The following is a 27,557-nucleotide window of genomic DNA, read 5'->3' on the forward strand; positions in this document are numbered from 1 at the left end:
TTAAGTATAGATTTTTTCCTAATAAAATTAATATTTTCAATTTTGTTCATCTTCAGTGGCCACATTCACCCAATACACAGTATTTCACGTAAGTCATGGAGATTTCACTAAGTGGTATTCACTTAAATGTAGATAGCAGCAGTGTGATTAGTCAATATGGCCACTGAATTTGAATTTTTCTTTTATGATCATGATATATCAAACTCAGTAGTTTTGGCGATTGGCATTTCTCTCTGGCCTTTTACTTTGAAGCTTTTATTTGGTTTTGTAACACAATTTAACAACAGCATTGTTGTTTTATTTAGTCCCTTATCTTTTGATTTAAAACAAAAAAAAACAATCCAACATATCTCAAAATGTCTTCAATCAACATTATGATATATAAAATGGGATTTTAAAAGATTCAGAAATTTAAAAAAAGCAGTACCAATACATAAATCTGCCATTAAACGAAGAAATACTTATCTATAATTGACATGGTAATATATTTGTATTTCATACTATAGGGCAACATAAAATGCATCTTCTGGTGTGTTTCCAAAGTATATACTATTTTGAAAATTTAAATATTCTACTGTATTTCATCTCACATGGTTTGGGGTTCTCGCATGATTGTCTTGCGCTGGAACCATTATTATCACCTTATTATCACGTTTCATTGTAAGAGCTTACTTGATTGTACACACACGCTTTTCTCACAAGGTAACTGCAGTCACTTAATTTTCACACACGGTAATTGACTCTCTTGATTGTCTCATCGTAAATCTCATTCAACTGAAATATAAAAAAGTTCAAACATTATGGTAATTGTAGATTAAGATAATGAATTTAGACAACATTCAAGATCTGAATACATTTTTAGCTGAAAAGACCTCTTAAGAAAATACATGTTACATAATATACAGTATAAGTGGATTTCCAAGAGCTTGTTTATAGAGAACCTCTTGCTATGCCTCAACATAATATTATCAGTTATTTTGAATAAATGTGCTGCTTGCACAGCATTTATTGTCAAATATATAACAAATCATGTAAAACTTGTTGTTGTACACAGACAAAGCTCTTAAGATTAAATATAAACAAATCATAAAAAAACATGATAATGAAAAAACATTAAAAGATTCAAAAGCATACAGCCAAAAACGAAAATTCTATAATAAACATAAATAATTCAGGTGTGTGTATTGTATTGTTATCATTATATATATAACCATACTGTAATTGTGTATGTAAGAAATCATATACATTGACTGAAGGAAGCATTTTTTTAAAAACATTCTTAAATTTAAATATACAAAATACATACCAGCTAATAATATTGCTTTTGGGATTGGTCCAAGAACTTCAGCAAATCTCCGTATTTCTGATTCTTCTACTAATTGTCTATTTTTCTCTAGGTGAAACACTACCTCCCATATGGTTGGTAAATGCCTTCTCAATGAATCCAATTCATAGTAAGAAATTACTACATTTAACCTATTTGGATCAAATTGTTGCAATGCCTTACACAATCGTTTTCTATATGGTGACAGTGTTTCCTCTTGAGCGTTTAGAACATTGTTGTGTACAACATACTGATTTATGAGATCTTCAGCAGCTCTGAACCTAGACACTTCAGCAATTTCTAACAAGAGGTTAATATTAGTAGGTGTGATATAACGTTGTTCATGGAGTTTGTTGAATAGAGAATTTGCTATGCAGTTTTGAAGGGCAAGGTGCTGTAAATCTATGTGTTTAAAGAGACAACATCTCAGCAGAAGAAGATTGTCACCAATATACAGTGAACCAAGATCATGTTTCAACTTGCTGAACTTTTCCTGCAAGGTACTGCCATTGACTGAAAAAAAAATGTTAAAAAAAAAATTATTTCTAATAATTAACGCTGTAAAACGATAATACATCTTTTCCCCACGTATTATGTAGAAGTAATTAAAGTTTGGTAAAATACTTTCTACTTGATACACCAATTCAAAAATGGCTGCTAACTTGGGCATGATTCTAACCAATTATAAAATGGTACTAGGTTTCTGTACTATTATGTCAAGAGTAGGCCAATCGATAACTTATACTGAGATTATTGTATAGTAAATCATATCAAAGTACCCGCCAGAAATAGTATATTCAGACAATAGAATACAAAATTGCTATTAATATTTTTGCTTTTCTAATACCTATAATCAATTCAAATTATAAAGACAATTTATTTTCAATCTTTTGTTTCAATAACCATGTATAAATCAATGGCACATTTGAATGAACAAGAACAACCTTTTTAGTATTGATAACAAGTTTGTTACATTTCAAATGAATCTAACCTGAAACTAGAATTTAATTCGTCACTTTGACGAATTATAGGTGATCATTTCTATACTTTTACTAGCACTAGCATTTTTATAAGCAAAAGTACAATTACAAACAGTAAAGGATTTGTTTTATCAGTTATTGCATACTATTACTAAGGATTAGTTGTGTAGAGATATGTTTTTTATTTGAAACATTAGTAATTAATAGTATTTCTGGTCATCATTTAACCACAGGTCAAATGTCAGAAATGGCATTTCTGATAATTTTTGACTAAAATGTTCCATTAAACTGAATATAAATGTATACCTTCTGATCAAAATTACCTCGCTATGACCAGTGGTTGTCGATATTTAAGAGCATATTGGTGTTTGGTGTTATAAGCTTTTACTCTGACTTTTTGACCTTTGGCAACGTTTTCAAAATGTTTAACCAAGCCAAAAATGATGGTTTGACCACCCTAAACCAATTTATGAAGTCAAATTATCTTGACCTCAAAGTGCATACGAATGTTGATCTAGCTACTAGAGTATATACTCATTCATTTATGAAATGCCTCTTCTGTTCTTTATGGTTTTCCGAGGTATATGGAAGTTCATAATTATTTTGATATTTTCCCATAATGTACTCCAATTTTCATTTAGAGACATTTCTTCAGTATTAATATTAATCTGTTTGGGTCAGTTTACTACGTCCATATTTCCCTTTTTAAACATGTAGATTTGTCTTGATTTTTCTTATTTGTCTTTACTAAGGTGTTTACTCCAACATTGCATGGTCCCAAGTCCCGGATGCGAAAGGAGGAGGGTTGAGATCAGGGTTAGCTACCCGGTCTCGGAAAAAACCATTGGCTACAGAAACAGGCTGCCCAATGTTCTTTAGAGAACAGGAGGAACTAAGTCTAAGTAAGTTACTTCTGCAGTCAGCAAAATGTCAAGCATATTGTTCATTCTTGTAGGTTCTAGGATATGTTATGTCAAAGAAAAATTTTTCAAGAAATTTATTTTGGTTGATAGACATACCATATTGTATTATTCCCCAGTCTATACTAGGCAGGTTATTATAGGATTAAAAGTTGTTATGTTTGCTGATGTTAAGCAATTAACGTGAATTTATCTGGATTATGCATATTTCATATAAAATTGTTTGAGATAAATCGTATATATACTGTATTGAATAGTGGTACTAAAGTGCCTCATTTTCTATTTAATAAAATTCTTTTTAATAGATCAACCTGGGCCATCAAAACTAATCAGAAGTTCAAGCTATCTCAAAGGTATGTTTTATTCATTTTGCCACAGCAAATTTATTGGTAATATTCTATGATTCAATGCTTTTAAAAATAATTTTAATTTCATCGGTTTCCAGTTAATCTTGATGATGATAATAAATATCTTTACATTTACCTTTCACCTTTTAAGAACATGTTGTTTATTTTAAAATATAAAACAAATTTCAAATAGTTTATTTTTAACAATTTAAAGAATTTTCTACCTACCTAAACACCCAAAGCAGCAACAAATATGCAGAATAAACTAACATAAAACTAATATATATTTGAATAGTATCTATTAATATAAAAATCATTTTGATTTCTTCTGGAGTAATTGTTATACCTTATAATTTATTGATTTTAATTCCATATAATGATATATTAATTGAACACAAAATTAAATAGTACCAAAATTACTATAATAATAAATATATTTATGTAAAGAGTTATGGTATTGAATGAATCAGAAGACTTAAAAGTTCCATGTTGTGAAGTGAGACTTATACAATTCACTTTATTAACAATTTTATATACAACACTTTTTTAAAATTTCATACGCATCCATTAGTGAGTAACTCGCCAATTACAGGATGGATAAACTATATTTAACAATTTATCTGATTTGAGGCTTATTGAGTGGAGTTGAAAGAGTTACAACCCTAGCACTAGATCAGGATTGAACCCCGGACTTTGGGATTGGAAGGCAAGTACATTGACCACCAAGCTACAGCTTTACTCCAACATTATGAATTTACAGATTAACATATTAATTATTAATAAAACAAGAATGGCATGTGTCAAACTGACCCATTTTTCTAAAATTAATCATTCAAACTCACGCACAAAAACCACTACCGGTATATTCATAAACGGCACAACATTTAGACAATGAACTAGCCATTGATAGGAACCTGTTTAATCCAGGAATGCTTTGTGATACAAAATAAAAAAAAAACCAATGATATATGTGTAAGACTGTACAAAAATTGTTACCAAAGAATTGTGACCAAAATTAAAAATTAACCATATATATTTTTTATATTTTAAGAGTATGCACATTATGGTGAGCAATGTTTAGATCCACCTTTTTTTATATCAAATATATGACCCTTAAATAACCATTTAGGATATATCAGGATATTTGGTTACATTTTTCATTTAAGGTCAGAAAAGTATAAAATTAAAGCTTTTTTTGTTGTACACTCACCAGTAAAATAAAAACTTAGCCACATAATTCCGTTAACAAACGCCTAGGTTTAGGCACCTTTTCTTACAGTATGTATAAATAAAGCTGACCCTAGGCATGTTTGGGGTCACTGTAAAATACATTTAATAAGCTATCGTTTGGTTGGACAATTAAATAATTGTGTGATTTTATCCAATAAAAAAAAGAGTCTTTTCTTAAGTAAACAAATTTACATCTTCCATGACAACTAGAAAGAGGCCGCTTGTGATTGGTCAAAGTCAAAACAAGGCGCCTTTCACCTTACTGCGCATGCTCAGCACGAATCACAGTTGGGACACACATGTTGTCGATCACACCAAAACATTCATGAATGTTGCTGTGTATCGAAAAATAAATTAAAATCATGAGCGAAAACCTGAAGTATTACAGGGAACAGTTGCTGGGGATGAATCGTGCGATATGCTAGACGATTTCATTCAAGATTTCTTTGCCGTTGATAGTGAATATGTAGCGGATAATGAGTTAAGCCGTGGTGGTGGCGCCGCTGATGATAGGCTAGGCCTACTGCTAGAGGAGGAAGACGACGATGATGATGTCGATGATGACTTCAATCTAAGACTAAGGTTGTCGGATTCAGATGAATCTGATAGTGAAGAAGATCCCACATTGCATTGAAGATGATTTCAAAGAAAAATAGCGTACCCGACGCAACGACCTAAGATCACGAAACCTTAGACCCAAGACCTTAAATTGCCAATGGTTCCCTTTCGCACCTACCTTGTATTTAAACTCTAAATTTATCCTGAATACCACACCTTAGAATTAATACTTTAATGAAGAAGAATCAATAAAATAACAAATAATAAATAAGATTTTAGAGACGTTTTTTTTCATGCAAATTTCGCATACTCTATGTTCAATATTTTCTTTTCTATGGAACGCCAAAAGTGTAACATTAATAGAGGGCTAAAAACTATAAGGAATCTATCTATTTAACGCATTTTTTTGGAAAATGCAACGTTTTTAGCCTTGCGGCTACTTGTAAGTTTTATACCAGAATAAATAAATAAAAAAATAAAAAATCATGTTAGATTTCACTATATTTTGTCACTGTCAATACAAATAAAATGTTACTATTGATACTTAACATGGTTTCGTTAAATTTAAGAATAAAATCGACAGATTCATCATATCCCCCTCAGGTCGCCCCTATGATTAGAGGTAGGTAGTGATGTTGATTTTAAGATCGATTAATATTCTTTGTAAACAGAAAAGTATCAGCAAATATAATAACAGATTACAGCATTTTTATTGACAAAATATATTTAATTTCGCATAATCAATGTTCAATATTTTCGTTTCTATGGAGCGCCAAAAGAGCAACGTTAATTAGAGGTCTAAAAACTCTGTGGAATCCATATATTTAACACATTATTTGTACAATTTCAATAGATTTTGTCACTGTCAGTAAGGAAAAATGTTACTCTTGATACTGTACACGGTTTCGTTAACCTTTAAAAGAATAAAATACAACATTTTATCATAATATCCTTAGTAGGATGTCCTAGATCTAGGCTAGGTAGTGATGTTGACTCTATTTTCGTTGCTCTTTTGGCGCTCCATAAATACAAAAATATTGAACATTGAATAAGTGAAATTCGCGAACAGTGTTATGTTATTTGATCGGCATCAGTTACCTTTCACCGCCAGTTATTGAACTTGTTCTAGCCATCGCTGTTCACTTTATTTGCGAGAGAGGTACACGTGTTGATTTCATAGAGAATGGAAAGTCAAAAATGTCTTACTCCGCTCAGTGAGAAGTCTGTGGGAAGGGGAATCGCCACAAGGCCAAATCCTCTCAGGGCAGAATCGTTCCGCTACCTGCTAAATAGTAAATAGTTTCCATCTCTCATGTATACCGGATCGAGGCGCGGGGGTGTGACAAAATATTATTTTCACTCTGCTATGTTCTAGAGACATGTTAAATCAATTGTTGTAAAGTGAACACGCTCGAAATGCCAACAAGCATGGAAGTCATTTGATGAGTGTCGCTATAACAAGTATTGTTTATCGAAAGTTGAAGACTGTCGTTCAGATTTTAAAAATATGGCGCATACGGATGCACAACTTGTGAACAGTTTTGGCAATTTTTTAAAAGTAAAATTTAACACGATATGACTTGAATGAAAAAGCACAATCGTTAAATAAAAATAAACAAATGATGAGTGTATAAATTATACAAGGCAAGCAAGTTGAACATGTGGGGAACAGAAGTCTGCCTAAAATTTTCAATTTTTACTTCATAACCAGATTATGTGATGATTTTTTCATGCCAGCATCATCTTTAATTACATGCTAACATTACTTGAGGATTTCATGGATAACCAGGTTTGTTATGATAACTTTTTTGAAGATATAATTTGTCGATCATCCTAGGCCAAACAAGGGAATACAAGCTGCTAAGTGGAGCAAATTCCAGCCCTTTGACCAAGTTGTCTAGGCCCAAGCTACTCGAATAAACAACTAGTGCACTGATACTTCCTGTGCTGTTATTCTATTGTTCTTAAACAAAAGAACTTAATTTGCCCACCAAACAAATATTCTGGATATCTTGAATAATGGGTAGTGCTAAGAAAAACTCGAGCCCTCGGAAATCGCAATCTGACTCGAGCCCTAGTAGTAAAAGTCGTTCACAACCGCAACCAATCACCAACAGAAAGATTAAGTGTATTGATAACTGCAAGTTAAACTTTGATGAAAGTAATGGAAAGTCAACAGAATGCCTACTGTGTAAAGAGACATATCATATAGTGTGTGTGGACATTAACCCAAATTCTCTACATCCAAGTCGTGGATCTGTTTACATGTTGTTACCTACCAAGGAATGTCTTGGAACTTAAAAAACAGAACAAGTTACAACTAGATATGCTGAACAAACTAGTAGACGATGTTGCTTCCTTAACAAAGCTAGTAGATGAACAAAAGTCTGTAATTTTAGACATGCAGCTCAATAAAAGTAATACAAGCTCTATGCCCAATAACTTTCAAGAATTGAAAACTACTGATGACAAACCAAGCTGTATAATAGGTGACTCTATTATAAAAGACATAAGCGAAAGAGGCCTTAGTAACTCAAAAGTGAACTGCATACGTGGAGGGAAAGATAAGGATGTAAAACAACAACTCAGTAAACCAGATGATTTTAGCTCGATCCTCATTCATGTTGGTACAAACAATTGTACATCCGATAATGATTTGGAAGAAGGTCTTGTCAACTATGAAGAAATGATAAAGGAGGTAAAACTTAAAGCTCCAACAACAAAGATTGTGCTTTCTACAGTGTGCCTGGTTGATAACGATGAAACATTTTTCCTGAAGAATGGTACAGTTTTACAATCGCACCTCAACGGAAGTGGTTTGCACCTTTCCAAATCTGGTACAAAATGCCTTCTTAGGAACTTAAATGAGCGACATACGATCATAAAACCATTCGTACGAAGACAGCAACCAAGGCAATATGCAACAAACTACCAAAGACAAGATCAATTGAGTGGATCATACAGAGGTTGGAGAACCAGATCATATTCAAACACCACATCACATGATTATGGAAACCATCCCAAGAAATTTGGCTACACAAATGAAATGGAAATGGACGCCTAGAAAATTCATTCAGACAGGTTCAATAATCATCACCAATAGGACATTGCAAGCAACAATGCTTTACTCTCAGCAAACAATTTCTACCCTCTTAGCGACGAATTTAATTGCAACAGCAGAGACTTTATACCGAGTGAAACCACTTATTTAGAGACACAAAGCTTAACAGTACAAGAAAAGAACACACCTAAAAGAAAACGAAATAGACGAGGTGGTAAGAAAAAATTCCAAAATAGTAATACTAATATACATAGGCCTAATGATAACAATAAATTAGCTTTTAACAATGTTAATCACTTAACAAAAGCTAAAATAAAGGAAATATCAAATATTATTTTACAAAATAATATACAAGTTTTTGGAATTGCAGAAACCTTTCTAAAAAATGATTCTTATATAAATATAAGTGGTTATAAATGGATAGGTAAAAACAGAAAAAATAAGGGAGGTGGGGGAATAGGAGCCTTCATTTCAAATAATATTATTATTTTAGACGATGATGTATTTAAGTGTAAAGATGACGATTTTGAAAGGCTATGGGTAAAAGTTAAATTCAATGATTGTGGTACTTTATTTATCTCTGTTGTTTATTTCCCAGTAGATGGGGCTGATACTGATAAGTCTAATGAATTATATAACCAGCTTTTATCAGAAGTTATTCAACTAGAAAACAATGACAGTGACTCATCCATTATAATAATGGGCGATTTCAATGGTCACATTGGTCATAATATACCTAATGGTGACCCTGATGTTAATAACAATGGAAAAGGTTTACTAAATTTCAGAGATGATTCAAATATGACAATCTTGAATTGTACTATATTTTGTGAGGGTACAATAACTTGGTGTAGGGGTTATCAGAAAAGTACGATCGATTACATGTTGTGTTCAAGAAATATTATTAGCTATGTTGCTAAATTTATTATAGATGAAGATAGAAAACTTGGCACAGGAAGTGACCATAATACATTATTATTAGAACTAGAACACAATATGAGCCAATCTAAAATTAGAAACAATGAAACAAAAAACCATATATGGAACATAAAAAACTTACAAGACTACTCAAATTTTCAGCAAAATCTTCAAGAAGCTTTTGCAATTTGGGACATAGAAAAATGTAATGATGTAGATATTCTGTGGGATTCTTGGAAGAAAATTGTAATAGACGCAGCAAAGAAAGGCATAGGAACTAAACAAATAAACAAAAAACAAAAACATTGGTTTGATAATGAAATAAAATCCGCAATTTTGGAGAGAAGAAAAGCTGCAAGAGAACATAGATACAGTACTAAAACTGGTTTGAATAAAAATGAAACATTATGGCAAACGTACCAGGAAAAAAGAATCTATGTAAAAAATTTAATTGCTATGAAAATTACAGAGATAATGTAGGCCACTATGTAATTTCGTGTCATTTTTTTGTTAAAAGCAAAATTCCAGCTGATTTAGTGTCTTTAGGATGTAAAGTAATGAAAAAAATATGTTGCCATTTTTTTAAAAAAGCTTAAGGGTGTCAAATCCAAGATGGCCGCCAATACATAAAATATCCAATAAATGTACCATATTGGACAAAGTAACACCCTTTATGAATAATATTTTAAGTTCATATGGGTTCTCTGCTATATAAGAATTATTATAAACCTATATTCATTAGTATTCTGACATTTTGAATTTCAAAATGGCCGCCATTTTTTAAAAATGGATTAAATTTCTTATTAAAACATGTGCAAGTTATGACGTTGATTGAAATCACATAAAATGACAGGCCTATGACAACAACATTGGTGACTAACACAAAATGGCGGCCATTTTGAAATTCAAAATGGCCGCCATTTTTTAAAAAATGGGTTAAATTTCTTATTAAAACGTGTGTAAGTTAAATAAAATTAGATTGAAATACACAAAATGATATGCTTATGACAACAACATGGTGATTAACACAAAATGTTGACCATCAGGAGGTCTATAGTACTGACAGTACACTTCTTCATATTAAAACATCTCATAAACTTCTTCAGTTAAATGACAACTAACTCTGCCAAAGTCCTTCAATGAAATATTTCTAATCTTGAATGCGATACAGTAAATTGACCTTCCTTCGTTTTCTACTACTGTATACATCAAACTTCCACAGACTGATCTGCGATCCCAACAAGCTTGTTCAGAAACAAATTGGCAAAAGTACTGAAATACCTCATTTCACCGCCAAATAATCTCTATAGGAGTCCTCTTTTACTTTGATAAGTTTGTCACCTATTTTATAAGTTGTTTTGTGACTGTGCAATTTGGTAGTGGTCACTCTCGTACTGTACATTTAAAAGTAACACATCCAAATGCCAACTTTAAGTCAATGGCTACCAGATGTCTCTATGAGACGGTTATTTGAACCAGTACCAGTACCAGTACCTGTATTCACCGTCATATATTTTTTGCCAATATTCATCTTTTTCTTAGGATCCCATATAGACAGTTTGCCTTCTACAAGACTTTTACTATAAATGCCTCAAACATTTTCTGTCCAATTTCATCATGCCATGGCCAACAAACACCTTTGTGCGAATTGCAGCATTCTTCATTAATCGGGATATCATCTCTCTTTAAATGTTGGCTTTCAAACTCATCAACTAAATTTGCCAGCTCTGATGAAATCATTAATTTGTGTTATTCCAATGATACCACGCTCAATGACCCTTATCAATTGATGTAAATCCAGCAAGTCCCACACATACATGTCCTCTCATAAACTCCAATATCTGTAATTTGTTTCAGTAATCTGTTGAAATTGATACAGCGGAAGTAACCGGTCGTAGTTCAGGTGGTCATGAGCGAAGAAATATTTGATAAAAGTATGTGTACTTTCCATGTGTGCAGATATCGTTTTCTTGTGTCTCGGACATATATAGGAATATAGTTTAACCACATCATTTAGATTTCGTCGACTCTCTGTATTCAAGTTAATATCTTTATGATCAGCCTCTTTCAAACAAAATGATACTTCACTTAGAATCTCTTTCTCTGTCTGCATTTGTAGAAGCAAGTTGTAGAGAGAAAGCAGAATTAGTGTGCTTCTGTCCTTCCTTCGTTTTCTACTACTGTATCCATCAAACTTCCACAGACTGATCTGTGATCCCAACAAGCTTGTTCAGAAACAAATTGGCAAAAGTAATGCAATACCTCATTTCACCGCCAAATAATCTCTATAGGAGTCCTCTTTTACTTTGATAAGTTTGTCACCTGTATTCACCGTCATATATATATTTTTTGCCAATATTCATCTTTTTCTTGGTATCCCATATAGACAGTTTGCTTTCTACAAGACTTTTACTAATGCCTCAAACATTTTCTGTCCAATTTCATCATGCCATGGCCAACAAACACCTTTGTGCGAATTGCAGCATTCTTCATTAATCGGGATATCATCTCTAAGATGTTTTCCATCTAAGATATTTGTGTCACTGGTTGTATAGGTAATACAAGTTCAGTTTCAACAAAAGCACTGGCCTCAACACTATTTTCACAATGCTACAGTCCAAAAGTCATGTAGTTCACCGGGTCGACATAATAATTGCTTCTTGATGTCATCTCTGTCCACCTCCACTCATCTCGGGCAAGAGTCATCACCAGGCATTTTTGTCTTTCCCTAGTACATGAGTTTTTATACCACAACCATGTGCACTCATCAAACCAGTGTATAATGGTGGTCTATCTGTAGGGGTATATATCTAATGAAATCAGTTGAGATTGTAGAAGATGAGAAGTAGGAGTTAATGCTGCCTATGAATAACCTTGTGAATGAGCTGTATCTTTATTTCCTTCAAGCTTCTGCCAAAAGTTGACAGGTTGAAAACTTACCAACCATACTGGTGACTATGGCCCTGAAGGACATTGAATTACATAGCAATAACGCATTTATTATTTAACATCATATTTATACAGGATTTCACAATAAGGTATAAATGCACTTATATACTTTATATTGTGGTCCTGTCTCCTGTCAAGTTTCAGTTTCATGAAAAGAAATGAGATCTGTAATTTAGACTCTATATATAAATTATGGTTAATTCTGCGAGCACAATGGAAAAACTTTGGAACAAATCTCTGCCTTGGATACCTACCTGAACTATCTCAGATGTACCGCGAAATGTAAATTTAATAACAGTTTTTACTATTACGATATTGTTCCATATTTCTATCTTAGGAATATATTATAAAGAGTTTTAAAACAAAATTTCTGATTTCATCGGTAGATTTTCAACTCAATTTCAATTGTACGCGGTCAAAGTAATTTCCGGGTTCACGATGAGTTCACAGGTTCACCTTGCAACTACACAATTATACTATTTGTAATAGAATTCATCACACTGTTAACTACAATTTACCAAGCATTTGTTATTATTTTTTACCACTTTTCATATATATTAGAAGATTGTATTTGATTATAAATGTTACGATATTATTAAAACTAAAAAATCCCTCGAATAAGCATCTCCCTCAAATGAACTCTGCCTCCGCCCTATAAGGGCCCTACAAAACAATAATTTAGTTAATAGTAGTCAATAATGGTAACCGACAGAAAACGTACAAAGAGAACGTCCTTCTAAAACCTTTTTACCTGAGTCATTATCATTCCGAGAACCATCATTTACACTCCTAGCCCACCCTCTAGTTAGACGTAATTGTTGTTGAATATTTGATATAAATTGGTAAGTTGTTCCATACTTTTGCAACTCCAACTTTGAACGATTAGTTAATTTAAGAGTCATAGTGGGGGTATTATATATCTGTTATATAGAGAACATTGACAACTTTAGACAGCCTTATATTTAGACAATCCTGTGAGAAGTGACAATTTTAGAACATTGTGTACCAACAACAATTTATGCACACATATTTAAAAAAAATTATTTAAAGAATTTAACTTTTAGTGGCGGCCATTTTGAAATCCAAGATGGCCGACAGATTATCGCTTTACATAGTTAAGATTGTATAATGGGTACAGTAATACCATCAAAACGGACTTGTTCCACATTCATAATTTGTATTATTGGTGATATTCTGATTTTTAATAGGGTTATTTGAATGCTGGCGGCCATCTTGAATTTGGTCCTTTAAATGTCTTTTGAAAAAATGGCAACATATTTTTTTTCATTCCTTATATTATCAAGATATGAAATAAAGTCAAAGTTTGCTTTTAACAAAAAATATACACGACATTCATATAAACGACATACCAGCCTACACTAAGAGTAGAGTTAATAAATCTATTTAAAATGCAAATAAAGGGGGCCTTCCTGCAGGGACTTCTGGAATATCTTAAAAAGTGCTGATGGAAAACATAAATCAGGTATCACTTGTATTAAATCTTTAGATTCAGGGGAAATTATTACAGACAAAAAAGAAATTTTGGACAATGCTAAAAAATACTGGGAAAATCTTGGTGATCCTAACACAGATAAAGATTGCTTTTCCTATCTAATAAACAGAGAAGTTAATGAATTGTACAATAGATCTTACAATACTCATGACAATAACAATGATAATCAAAACCTTTTAACAGATATAATAATAAAAAAAAAGCTTTTGACAGTGTGTGGCGGGAAGGCCTTTTAAAATCAGCGTGGGATGCCGGAATAAGAGGAAAGGTTTGGCGAATCATTAAATGTTTGTATAGTAATGTCAAAGCAAAGGTTAGAATGGGGAATGATCTTACAGATCAATTTAATGTAAATAAGGGTGTAAAACAGGGTTGCGTTTTATCCCCAATATTATTTTGTATCTTCATAAATGAATTTGTTAAAATGCTTCGTAGTAATGATTTAGGAGTTAGAATGAATGGTTCATGGATGGGTGGCCACTTTCGGGCCGATGATGGTGTTTTGCTAGCTAATAATGAATTTGAAATGTAAAAATGCTAGATATTGCAGAGAAATATGCAAAGGAGTGGAAGTTAAGCTTCAATTATGACAAATCTAATGTAATGGTTACTGGGAAACGTGTCAATCGTGATAAAAAATGGAAAATTGGAGATGAATTTATAACTGAGGTAAACAATTATAAATATCTAGGTGTAATAATTTGTGCAAATCAAAAAGAGCATGGTCACTACCAACATGTTATCCAAAAAGGAAATCGTTTAATCGCATATATTAAAGGTATAATAGGAAATCTTGATGATTTCAATAGGGTCTATTTCGGGAATATCCTATGGAAAACAATTGCACTTCCCTCGATTAACTATGCATGTGGTGTATGGCACTGTAATTCAAAAAGCGATATTTACAATTTAGAAAAATTACAGCTACAAATGGCCAGATTCCTGCTAAAAGCTCCGAGATGCACACCGCAACAAGCACTATATGGTGATTTAGGATGGAGTCCATTATCAAAAACACATGAAATTACTGAAATCAAATACCTCAAACGTGTTATAAATATGAATGTAAATAGATGGCCTAATATTTCACTCCATTGCATGTTTCAACTTAACAGTGATTTTGATTCTTTAAAATACAACTTTTTAGCTTTATGTAAAGAAACTTTAGATAAATGCCAAGACTTAAATATGTTTGAACAAGTTTTTGATACTGAAAATTATACTTTTAATTCATTCTCTGTTAAAACCATAGATGATCATGTTGCAGATGCATACACTTTGGATTGGTTAAATAATATAAACCAAAAGTCATCCCTTGAAGATTACTCCAAACTAAAAGAAAGTCCTAGCCTTGAGAGTTATCTTCTTGATAAAACCAATTTCACAGGTGCAAGCTTAAAATTTAAATTAAGATCCAACACTTTACCTCTAGATGGACGAACCTGTAAATGGTCTAAAGAAATATCTGGCCACTGCACTTTATGTCAGAGTGGTGAAATAGAAAATGTACAACACTTTTTATTTAATTGCCAAGCTTTTAATGCTATAAGGGAGATCCAATTAGTGAAGCTAAATAATGACCTTGAAAATTTGGATGAGTCTGCAACATGGGAACATTTTAGAAATGCTGATGTTAATGGAAAAACTACTATAGTTGTAGGGGGGGATATTAACTTGGATCCTAGTAAAGCTGTCTTGACAGCATTTGACAAATACTGTAAGAATTTTCTTAAAGTTGCCTGGAAAAAAAGATCCGAGTTAAAAAAGAGCTAATTTGCATTGTTGCTTTATAATTTTGTTCATTAATTTTCGATATTATTGTACTTAATGTTGCAGAGAAAGACTGGTGTACATCTCTGTAAATCTTTTTAAAATTACTATTTGTGTTTACTGTATTCGTTGATTTTAAATGTTTATTTTCTTATGTTTAACTTCATACTTTAATTTGTTAATTTTTACAAATGCTAAGTTTGGTTTATTTTAGGCCTTTCATATTATTAATTATTTTATCACTGTAAACAACACTTAACTGTTACATGGATGTTTCTTCTTAAAAATTTATATTCATTATAACTCTCAAAACATAAATCATGATTTTTCTAAGATAAAAATGTTAACAAAATACTAAAAATAAGACTAAAGTATAAAAATAATTAGGAAAACATAAATAATAATAAAAATAGTACCACTGTAAATAAATTACAATTAACGTTCATAATAACAATACAGTATTAACAAGAACATAAATAATAATAATAATAATGAATAAATATACTTATATACAGTAGGCCTATACTCCATCAAAAGTTAAAGACCCCTTCCCTGCAATTTTGGACGTTTTTTGGAACATAATACATATATATCACTTTAAAAACATTAAACCATGTCATTCCTTGTCTTAAATGTACGTTTTATGGTAAATTATGATAAAAAGTGAGAAACAATGCACTACCTAAGTAGCTCGCGGCGATCGACCTCTCGTGGACGGTCTTAGGCCTAGCCTAGCTGGGCTTAGTTTTGTAGGCCTAGCTGGTAAACATCGGTAACGTACGAACATCGTACGCTAGCTATATACCTAGCCTGACGTTGTATAGTTGCTGCATTAATTGTCTTTCTATTTTTGCCAGACTCCGTTGATACAAATTGGGGAAAACCCGGTATTTTCGCTGAAAAGTTAGGAGTCTTCCATTAGTTGTGGCCTCACGATCGATCGAAAAGTGGGCGAATTACAGGTGAAAAACAAAAATATCAATCCGCGCGCAATTTATTTATAGCGGGCCGCTATAATTATTAGAATCGACTTATTTTTCACATTTTTAACCGTTTAAAGACGAAAAAAGTTATCGCAATAGGACCATATAGTATTATTTTTACATTAAATATAGTTTGTGACCTTAAATTAGATCTAAAAAACGTAGGGAAGGGGGCTTTAAGTGTTGTACTTTTTCACTATTGTATAATTCATTTCCTTTCCTTTTTTTTTCTTTCTTTAAACTTATGAACGCACCGTCATAAAACGTGTGCCGCTGTTCTAAAAGCGTCTGTTCAATAAAGTTATTATTATATACACGAATCTATTTCGATACGCTAGGCCTATTATAAAAATATAAATAATTGATTATTAGGCCTATAATATAGCTTAATAGCACGTTAAGATATGCCTTGCACCTTTTTGAAATTGCAAACTATATGCCTCGCACTTTTGGAAATGATGCCTCGCACAAAAATTTGGCGTGCCTCGTATACCTCGCTTGCCTCGCGTGCCTCGCACTTTGTCAACACTCAATAGAGCAAGTTCATGTGGTTGGTGGACGTTACACAAAGCGTTTAAAACATGCACTCAGTCTCAAATATTATTTCATTATACAACATACAGTAGTACTATTATAATCCGATATGTTGATAGCCAAATTAGAAGTAAAGGAATTATAATTCAATGTTGGTAATTGTGTTGCGTCTAGTTCATTCGTCCATAGTTACTATATATGAGGGTTTTATTTTTTTTTCCAAATGGCCTATTTAGGCCTATATTCTTTGTTTACAGATGGTGACCATAAACAACAAGCAAATGCGGACAATAAAGGGGCCCTCAAATACTATGATTTAGACAGTAGCCCCAGGGCTGAGTCACAGAAATCAGCGCACACATGCAGCTGGCCCAGCCTGGTACCGCTTTCCCTACACAAACAAACTCATATAATGAGGCTACATGTTATAGTACGTAGTAAGTAGGCCTCTTTTGAAACAGTTTTCTGTATTCTAGAATTAAAATCAACATGTTTTGGCTTTTCAATAATAACAGACGTAGGCTACATTTAGTTTTTGTCACACGCGACGGCGATAATAGCGATAAATGAAGTATAAGTCTCAGGACTCTTTTTCCGGAACCACCCATTATTGCATTTCGTATACTTCCCAACCTTCGTGATATATTAGTCAGATCCAAATTTAAGAGTGAAATTAACTCGGAGTCCGTCCGTGATATTGTTCATAACCCCTGGTATAATGATGATATCCTTTCCCAAAAGAAAATCTGCCGGAAACTGGAACGTATCTGGCGGAGAACTGATGCTAATAGTAACAAAAATAACTACTCCTTACAACTGAATCTATTTTACACTAAACTGAGAACCGCCAAGTCTGATTACTTTTCAAACAAAATTAAAAACTGTTCCAACGACCAAAAGAAACTGTTTAAAGATACTCTTATCAAAAGGCAGTCTGACCACACTGTCCTCCCATCTGAACCCGATCCTCTAAAAATAACAACAATTTTCTCAAATTTCTTTTCCTCTAAAAAATCCAACGTATTCGTTCACAATTTCAACCCCTTCAGCTGCTTGTTGCTTCTGCCCATGATGTACAATGTACATCCAATCTGAGGTCATTTAAAGCTGTTCAACACAAAGACCTACTCGATTTAATTAACTCATCTTCAAATTCCACTTGTCTTTTAGATCCTCTTCCAACGCATCTCATGAAAGCATGCTCTCATGAACTTGCTCCCGCTCTTTTACACATCATCAACCAATCTCTATCCACTGGCATTTTTCCAAAGCCTTATAAGCTTGCATATGTTACCCCTGTGCTTAAAAAACACAATCTTGACAAGGAAGATCCTAGCAACTACCGTCCATTTTTCAATCTTTCATTTGTTTAAAAATTACTGGAAAAAGCTGTTTCATATCAATTATCTGATTATCTAAACAAATATCGCCTTAATGATGTCTACCAGTCTGCCTACAAAACTGGGCATAGTACTGAGACCGCCCTTAAAAAACTTCTTAGAGATTTCACGGTAATGTCAGATGGATATTCGCGTGCATTGAAAAAATCGATCATCTCAGATGCTTTTACGTTAAAGTCGTCATCATCACTACCGTTTATGTAGTGATGTTTGCCAGTTAACGCACGAGGACACATTGCAACCTACACAACACAAATGCTTGTGACCGCAAACCTCTAGTCCTCACGTATCATCCTATGATTAAGGAGGTTATTAACATTGTCCGCGATAACTTTTCAATTTTGACTGAAGATAAATCCGCTACAAAAGATATTTTTCAAGAACCACCCATGATAGCTTACGGACGTGATCAAAACATTAAAGACACTTTAGTTAAATCTAAATTACAAAACAAATTAATTAATCAACTGGAGCATTCAAATGTAGTAGAAATAGATGTTTGACATGTAATTACGTTTCATGTTCAAACAAAATAGTAGGACCTTCTGGTAATTATGTTATCACAGATCGTATTACTTGCACCACTAGAAATCTAGTTCATTGTATTTCGTGTACTAAATGTAATATGCTTTATATTGGTGAAACTAAACGCAGGTTAGGTGATAGGTTTGTAGAACATTTAAGGTCTAATAAACTAAATACACCCGGATTACCTGTAGCCACGCATTTTTGTAATAATGAGCATTCCCTTTCGGATATTACAATTTCTGGTGTTAAGGTATGTAATGGTTCTGAGACATCTCGTAGAATTATAGAAGAAAGAATACTTGTTAAGCTTGGCACTCTTGCCCCTACCGGCATAAATGTACAATTTAGATCTTTCAAACATTAATTTTGCCAGAGACATTCACATATTTAACAATTATTCACACTTGTTGTCTTTGTTTTAAATGTCCTGCTTTATAAGCAACCATTTCTGCTTTGTACCCAAAGCTTTTGGAGGCGTGCCTTTATAACTATGCCTTTTGTTTGTTAACATCTTTGATTTTCGCTGATTTGTTTTTATGTAATTTTGTGACTTATATATGTTATCCTTTGTTACAATTCTCTTCACCTGATGATGGGCTATGCCCGAAACATGTCGTAAAAATAAACTTATATTAAGGCAGTTTTAACTTTTTTGATCTTTTTATATATAAATCCAAAGGCAAATTACTGAAAAAAATAAAAATGCTGTGGGTATGAGTGGCTGGATCTCAATGGAGATACAAAAAAAAATGCGAAAAGCTAAATCAAAACGATAAAGTAAAACAGCCAGAAAAGTTAGCAGAGGTTTCGGGCAACATTAGCCCTTCATCGGTGCAAGTGAAGGAATTTGGATAACGTCATAGTATAAGAACTGGTGCTGTCTGGGTGGACAGGAATAAAAGAAATACAACAAAAAGAGACAGGGTGGAGTCTGAATAACAGTAGAAAACAAAGAAGGTAGCTTGTTAGAGATATAAACAATTTTGGAATGAAACTAAAAAACAGCTTAAATGGTGGTTAATACTGAAACTTAAATTTTGGTAGTCAATGGAATAATTTTACCGATCTGGGAGTATGTTTCTTATGTTAAGTCCAAAAGGTTTTGTGGTTTTAAGTTGTAATTCCCAGTGGTTTTCTTTGTCTATTGCAATAACTCTGAAATTTGTAATCGAGTGACTAGCTGAATTAAAATGTTCGGCTACAGGTTGATCAAGCTTTAATGTTTTGATAGCTGATCTGTGTTGTGTCATTCTCATACGGAGAGTGTTTTTTGTTTCTCCGACGTACTGTTTGCCACAAATATTACAGTATATGAGATAAATGACATTTTTGATTAGACCATTAATTGATTGTCTTATCCGAAAAATGCTGCCAGTTTGGTTACTCTTCAATTTTTCAGTAGAATCAACCAATGAACAAGTTTTGCAAGATTTGCCGCAATGGTGACTGCCCAAAGTTTGGCTGTCATGAGAGTTAATTTCACTCTTAAATTTGGATCTGACTAATATATCACGAAGGTTGGGAGGTCTACGAAGTGCAATAATGGGTGGTTCCGGAAAAACAGTCCTGAGACGTTCTGTGGACTGTAGAATTGGCATATGTTTCTCAATAATAGCCCGTAATGGAGGCAACCTAGGGTGATAGGTTGTGACCAATGGCACTCTGGTCGAATTTGGCTGACGTGGTTTGTACGTCAGTGTTTGACATCGAGGAATATCTTTTGCTTTCTTTATAGCAGTTTCGATGTATTCCTTTTTGTAATTTCTATTCCGGAGATGTCCGGTTAGTTCTTCGGTACGATTCTGAAAATCTAAATCTGAAGAACAGATACGTCTGATACGTAATGCGTACGGTAAGTTTATATATATATATATATAAATTAAATAAATACAAATTAATTAAATATATCATCCACCAAAAAAACATCGTGTCTGATAGATAATAAATCAGATAAGGTAGCTTGCTAGAAATTTAGTAGTAATTGTTGTATTTGGCCTGTATACACATTTATAATTTTATTGAGTTTTGTTTTGTATTTCTTTTGTAACTTAACCTGACGGAGGCATTCCTGCTTGAATGCATTTGTGGATACTGCTACGTTATTGGGAAATTCAAACTAGTTTAGATATTTCATACTTGTCTATAAAAAATTATAATATAATAAATAAATAATAATAAACGTGTAATAAGGGGTAAATGTAATTAGATTTGAATTAATTAATTATAGTTGACGTGTACAGATGAGATTTAATAATGCACGTTTGTTTAACTGTATGCATTATATCGGACATACTGTAGGCACATCTATATTACCTAAAGTTTGTTTGTTTAACTGTATGCATCATATCGGACGTACTGTAGGCACATCTATTTTACTTAAAGTTTGTTTGTTTAACTGTATGCATCATATCGGACATACTGTAGGCACATCTATATTACCTAAAGTTTGTTTGTTTAACTGTATGCATTATATCGGACGTACTGTAGGCACATCTATATTACCTAAAGTTTGTTTGTTTAACTGTATGCATCATATCGGACATACTGTAGGCACATCTATATTACCTAAAGCTTGTTTGTTTAACTGTATGCATCATATCGGAAATACTGTAGGCACATCTATATTACTTAAAGTTTGTTTGTTTAACTGTATGCATCATATCGGACGTACTGTAGGCACATCTATTTTACTTAAAGTGTGTTTGTTTAACTGTATGCATCATATCGGACGTACTGTAGGCACATCTATATTACTTAAAGTTTGTTTGTTTAACTGTTTGCATTATATCGGACATACTGTAGGTACATCTATATTACCTAAAGTAATATTTTACCCGATTATCAGTGTTGTATCTACACATACTTCAATATTTGCAAAGTATCATAGGAATATGTTTGTAATACGGCATCTCATTTGTATCACATGTGGAGCCTGACGTGTCGTATAACGTTAGGTTAAGAGTTATGTCATGGTATACTGTATGATACTATGAGATACATGCGTCACACATGTAATATTATAATACCAAATATGCCTATGATACTTGAGAAATCTAATTACATTGTGATGATATATGACGCGGGACCAGTAATTATCTTATGTGGCGTCTAAACAGAGCGATAGAATTATAATGCATAATCCTCATTATATTTCCATCAATCAGCCTCAAATACTGCTGATCAACAGTTATAGGAGAGCACGTATATTGTACGGGGATTTTAAAGAAATGTTTGCATTGTGTGTACCTATCTGTAAGAACAATTCGCACTTGATGCAAAAATTGGAACCAACTAACCTGTAGTCTGAGGAACATCATTTGGTGTATCTATGTACAAAACGTAGGACTACGTATTAGTAAACATCTCAAAAACTAATTGCTCACTTTTTTTTTAAATCGAAAAAAAAAAAGGTAAGCCTTACAATTGAATTATTATTAGCTTACTTTATAAAACGTTTACATAACATTGTTGCTAGATCAGTTTTTAGGTACAGTGATAATAAACTATCTACTGTAGGTCGAAGTGTGCTTGTTTCTACATAGAAACAAGCAGCTAATCAATTAAACGTTAGTGACAAAATAACATAAGTGAGACTCTCTGATATTGATACCATACCTAACTATAAATTGTACGTTTAAAATCCTATTTCGCAAGTTGTCTGAACTTTTGACTATTATTGTATAAACAATTACACAATAATCAAAATAAACACAATATTCAAAACATTAAAAAAAAATTAAAATTAGATTGCATCGTTTCATTTTGATTTAAAAAAGAATCTCAAATTGTACATTAGTAAAACATATAGGCTAGATAAAAAGGAACAATCGTAATTAGTCTTTGATTGAAATATATTATTTAAAGTTATTTAATTGTTAATTATAACTTATGTATAAGCATAATCTATTGAAATATAACGTTTAGGCAGTATCCACAGTATGTCAGCCTATAGTAATACACATCTTTTCCTAGTTATAACACTATAATCTATGAACCAGTTCTACGTTATTTGTTCTCTACATCTCAATCGTTGACAACACCTTTCAAAAACAAGAATTGCAGTTAACTGTTTTTAAAATTAGGATGTCTATCATTAGCAAAAGTTGTACAAAATTAATTGTTATTTCTTGTTAAAATAAACCTAAAAAATACAATATTAAACGGAAATAAATATAGAGCCTGTTGAACCCACAAATGTGAAAACGCCCACAAATGTGAAATCAACCACAAATGTGAAAACGTATCACCCACAAATGTGAAAACAACCACAAATGTGAACACGCATCACCCACAAATGTGAAAACAACCACAGATGTAAAAACGCATCAACCACAATGTGAAAACAGAGCCCACAAATGTGAAAACGATCATCGCCCACAAATGTGATAACGCCCACAAATGTTTAAAAAAAGAGAGACTTTTTCGCCCACAAATGTAAAATTACATTTATTGCTAGGCCCAAACAATTTTGATCGAGTTAATGTTAATGTATTTATATACATTATATTGAGTTGTTTCAATACTTGCGTGTTCACGATACGTCTGTTAGGGTCGTCTTTAACGCGTTGGATCATTACCATTTGCTGCTCGTGCGCGCTATATTTGCATGTAAACTCGTTGTTTTAATGTACCTAATAGTTCAAGACGATTATTGTTATTTGCTGCGCGCGTACACGATACTTCAAGGTCATAACATTGCTACTTGTATGTAGTGTTTGGTTGTTAACTCGTTGGCTTACTAGTATGTACGTATAGTTCCAAGTCCATGTTCGATGTTTTTTTTGCGCGCGCACACGATACTACAAGGTCACGGCTATCTATACCATTGCTACTTGTGGTTGGTTGTTACTCGTTGCTGTTATGTACGTATAGTTCCAAGTCGATGTCGAATAGTAAGCCAACTAGTTAACAACCACACAAGCAACAATGTTATAATATAGCCTTGACCTTGTATCGTGCACTCGCGCAGCAAATAACAAATATCGTCTTGCCAATGAGTTAACAATGCAACGCGCGCACGAGAAGCAAATGGTAATAATCCAACGCGTTAACAACGACCCTTAACAGACGTATCGTAAATACACAAGTTTTGATCATGATATAATGTATTAAGTCAATCAAAATTGTTTGAGTCTAGCACTAAATTTGATTTTTTTTTACATTAGTGGCCGAAAAAGTCTCTCTTTTTTTTTACATTTGTGGGCGTTATTACATTTGTGGGCGATGGTTGTTATCACATTTGTGGGCGCTGTTTATTACATTTGTGGGTTATGAGTTTTCACATTTGTGTTTGTTTTCACATTTGAGGGTGATCCGTTTTCACATTTGTGGTCGTTTTCACATTTGTGGGTGATACGTTTTCACATTTGTGGGCGTTTTCACATTTGTGGGCGTTTTCACATTTGTGGGTTCAACAGAGTGACCACCCTATAACACAACATTGAGAATTTCTAGTGGGGCTAGAAAATAGAGATCACACAATTGAAAATGTTTAATAATAAAGCTATTAAAAAAAATGTGCATTAATTTAATTACACATTTTTTTTATATATATTTAAATATTATTAAAGTGTTTGGAAGAACTGTTTGGTAAAAAATGAAAGCTCATTAAATATGCTTCTAAATATTCTAATGAAGGCCTGTGTTTTTGAGAAATCTTATTAACCAATATTATTGTGTGTGATTATCGATATTTCTCAAAAATAGAGATCGCCACTAAACTTCTCAATACTGTGTTCTTTAGGAAGGTCTCTGTTTTTTATTCGCGTGCAACGCGACTCTACAGCTCATTATGTTGGTCGGTCGGACGGTAAACACTAACTTGAGTACGCGACTGCAGCCATCTATCTATATGGCCTTGTTTTATATAAATTCGAAAAGCAGACCCCCATAAAAACAGAGATTTCACTAAGACTTCTCAATCTTATGTTCTAGGATCCATCCGAGAGATTTTTGTAAAATAAGAGATCATCAATAAACATTTCGATATTGTGTTCTTTAGCAAATGTTTCTGATTTAAAGAAATCTTGAAAAATGAGACCCCCATTAAAACTTCTCAATATTGTGGTCTCTATTTTCAAGAAATCTTGAAAAATACATAGGCACGACTAGAAATTCTCAATATTGTGTAAAAAACATGAAAACAGAGACCCAATATAGAATACAATATTAAGAAGATTTTTTTAGTAGAGAGCTCTGTCTACACTATCAAACATTATGTGACAAAAAAAAGTGATATGCTAAAATTGGTAGTGATATGACATCATAAAGTACACAGAGCTTAATAGGGCGGTCGCTAATGTCAGGACTTCTTGAAAACGAAGATCCCCACTAAAAATTGTATTCATACTGGGTTTCTGTTTTCCGGTTTCCAAAAACAGAGACTGCCAGTGCCACTAAAAGTTTTCAATATTATGTTTTATGATGTTTTTATCAGTCAGTAAAACACAGTAGAGGTTTTGAGAGACCTTAAAAACAGGGACCAGCTTAAACATAATATTGAAAAGTTTTACTTTGATCTTTCTTTTCAAAAAATCTCCAAAACAGAGATCTCTACTAAAAAAATCTTCTTCTTAATATTGTACTCTATATTGGGTCTCTGTGTTCGGGTTTTTGAAAATAGAGACCTCTCCCGACAAAAAGTCCACAACACTATGTTCAAGAGGATGGTGTTACTGTGAAATTATGAAAACAGAAACTACTACTAAAAATTCTCAATATTGTGTTTTAGATTGAGCCTTTTGTTTTCAGTATTACTTAAAAACATAGACCCCACTAAACTGTCAATATTATGTCATTTATTTAGTACAGTAGGGGGAACAGGCTGGTTTATCCCAGGGACATTTTTCCTTCCACATTTTCCCAAGGACATTTTCCACAGGAAATGTTTCACCTGGACATCTACTACTGGTTTTTCTCCCCAGACATTTCGTCTGAGGTCAAATTTCTTGAAGGCAAAGACGCCATTAACATTTAATTAACATCGTCTCTGCCTGCGATGAATTGTAAAAGCCCTACACAATATTGTGATGGTGGTCTCTGTATTTTTTAAATAAATCTTGAATTGAAATGGAGACCTCCAACTAACAATTCTCAACATTGTGTTAGCTAGGTGGACGATTTGTCTCACTAAAACTTATCAATAATTATAGTTATAATACTAACAGGGTGGTCATGTTATTATGTTATCAAGGTTTCTTGAAAAGATTAGACTGACCCTACAATAAATTATAAATATTTTCAACATTTCTCGATATTTATGTTAATGGGTTGGTTTCGGTTCTCGATAAACTAGTCGCTTTTTTTATAGTCATGAATATGATGGACTTTTTGGAATTTGGCAGTGTTTCTATTTAAATTCCTGTAATGCCTAACCAAATTGCGTTTTGCAGTTTTGATATTGTAAATTTAACATGACTATATTATCGGCAAAATATTGGTAAAAATGTGTTTTTAAAAATGTCATTAAGTTCCATTTTTACTAAAAATATAGTTCTTGAGAAATTGGAAATTTGGATAAAAAAAATTAAAAATTACCATTTTTGCCAAAAAAACTTTTTTTTTGCAATTTTGCATGTAAACATATCATGAAAATTAAAAATTATATCAAAACATGTGATTAATTCCAAATTAACATATTTGACCTCAAATTTTAAGTATTTCTATTTTAATTCTTGTAATTCCGTACCAAACTGTGTTTCAGTTTTGATATTGTAAATTCAACATAACTATACTACTAAAGGTAAAATATTGGTAAAATTTTGTTTAAAAAATATGTTAAGAAGTTGTCTGCATGAAAACATATCATGCTTGGTACCATTAGATAGATAATTTGAATAGCTATGATATGATATTCATTTGATAAAATATCTTATACCAAAATGACCCCTAAATTATATGTTCCACTAATCCGATTTTGGTAGATTTTGAAAATGAAGTGTCCTATTAGGTACTAAATCAGATAAAAAAGGTTTGAAAACTATTACAATTTGTTTTGGGTTACCCCCTTTTTTTTCATAGGTTGCCTGGACTATAGGCCCTAGCTAGCCTAGTAGGCCTAGGCCTAGGCTAGGCCTAGGTATGCCTAGCCTAGCTAAGGCATAGCCTATGATACGAATATAAGATAAAAAAAATTAAAAGAAGAAAGACCTGCCATTAAAATAACACAGTATTTAAGAATTCCGTATATGATATGGTATGATAATAATGAAACAAAAACTTACTTCTTGTGTTTGACATTCTTCAAGGATATAACCAACGACTTGATATATAACATGTTGTGAGTGTGGTTTGTTGGGTGATTAAACTTTATTTTTTATAGAGGGCGCAATCACCATTTTGTGTACGTAACATGATCGCTGTGTAATATCGAAGAACCTTATTACTCTCTGGATTGGTGGAATGGATATTATTCCTATAATATACAATGAATGTTTAACAATTGCTAAGCACCGGGATAAGCACATACATTTTGATATAATGATCTCATCGATGTTAAAATCTACCCCTTCAAAAAAACACTATCCTTGCAAATAAACAAATA

At 32.7% G+C, this 27,557-nt stretch overlaps 2 protein-coding genes across 2 annotated transcripts in view; both read right to left on the minus strand.

Moving 5' to 3' along the window:
• LOC144842351 (uncharacterized) lies at positions 1-27,253 on the minus strand. The gene is made up of 4 exons (XM_078698786.1): positions 27,238-27,253; positions 22,312-22,341; positions 1,307-1,837; positions 1-774 (listed from the first exon to the last, which is right to left on the minus strand). The coding sequence occupies exons 1-4, from the start codon at positions 27,251-27,253 to the stop codon at positions 767-769; spliced, it is 585 nt and encodes a 194-aa protein (XP_078554912.1). The 3' UTR covers positions 1-766.
• The window catches only part of LOC144842707 (ankyrin repeat and SOCS box protein 11-like), a 372,919-nt gene that overhangs the window by 75,164 nt on the left and 270,198 nt on the right, over positions 1-27,557 (minus strand). The gene's annotated exons all lie outside the window — the stretch shown is intronic.

This window comes from Antedon bifida, chromosome 5, assembly GCF_963402885.1.
Source record: "Antedon bifida chromosome 5, ecAntBifi1.1, whole genome shotgun sequence".
Lineage (NCBI taxonomy): Eukaryota > Metazoa > Echinodermata > Crinoidea > Comatulida > Antedonidae > Antedon > Antedon bifida.

What these genes read in the sequence shown, in the direction of transcription:
- LOC144842351 (XM_078698786.1), bottom strand. An exon ending in TGATGTTCCTCAGACTACAG is followed by an intron (nt 1,838 to 22,311) that starts GTTAGTTGGTTC and finishes TTTTTTTTTCAG; the next exon opens with TCAATGGCAGTACCTTGCAG.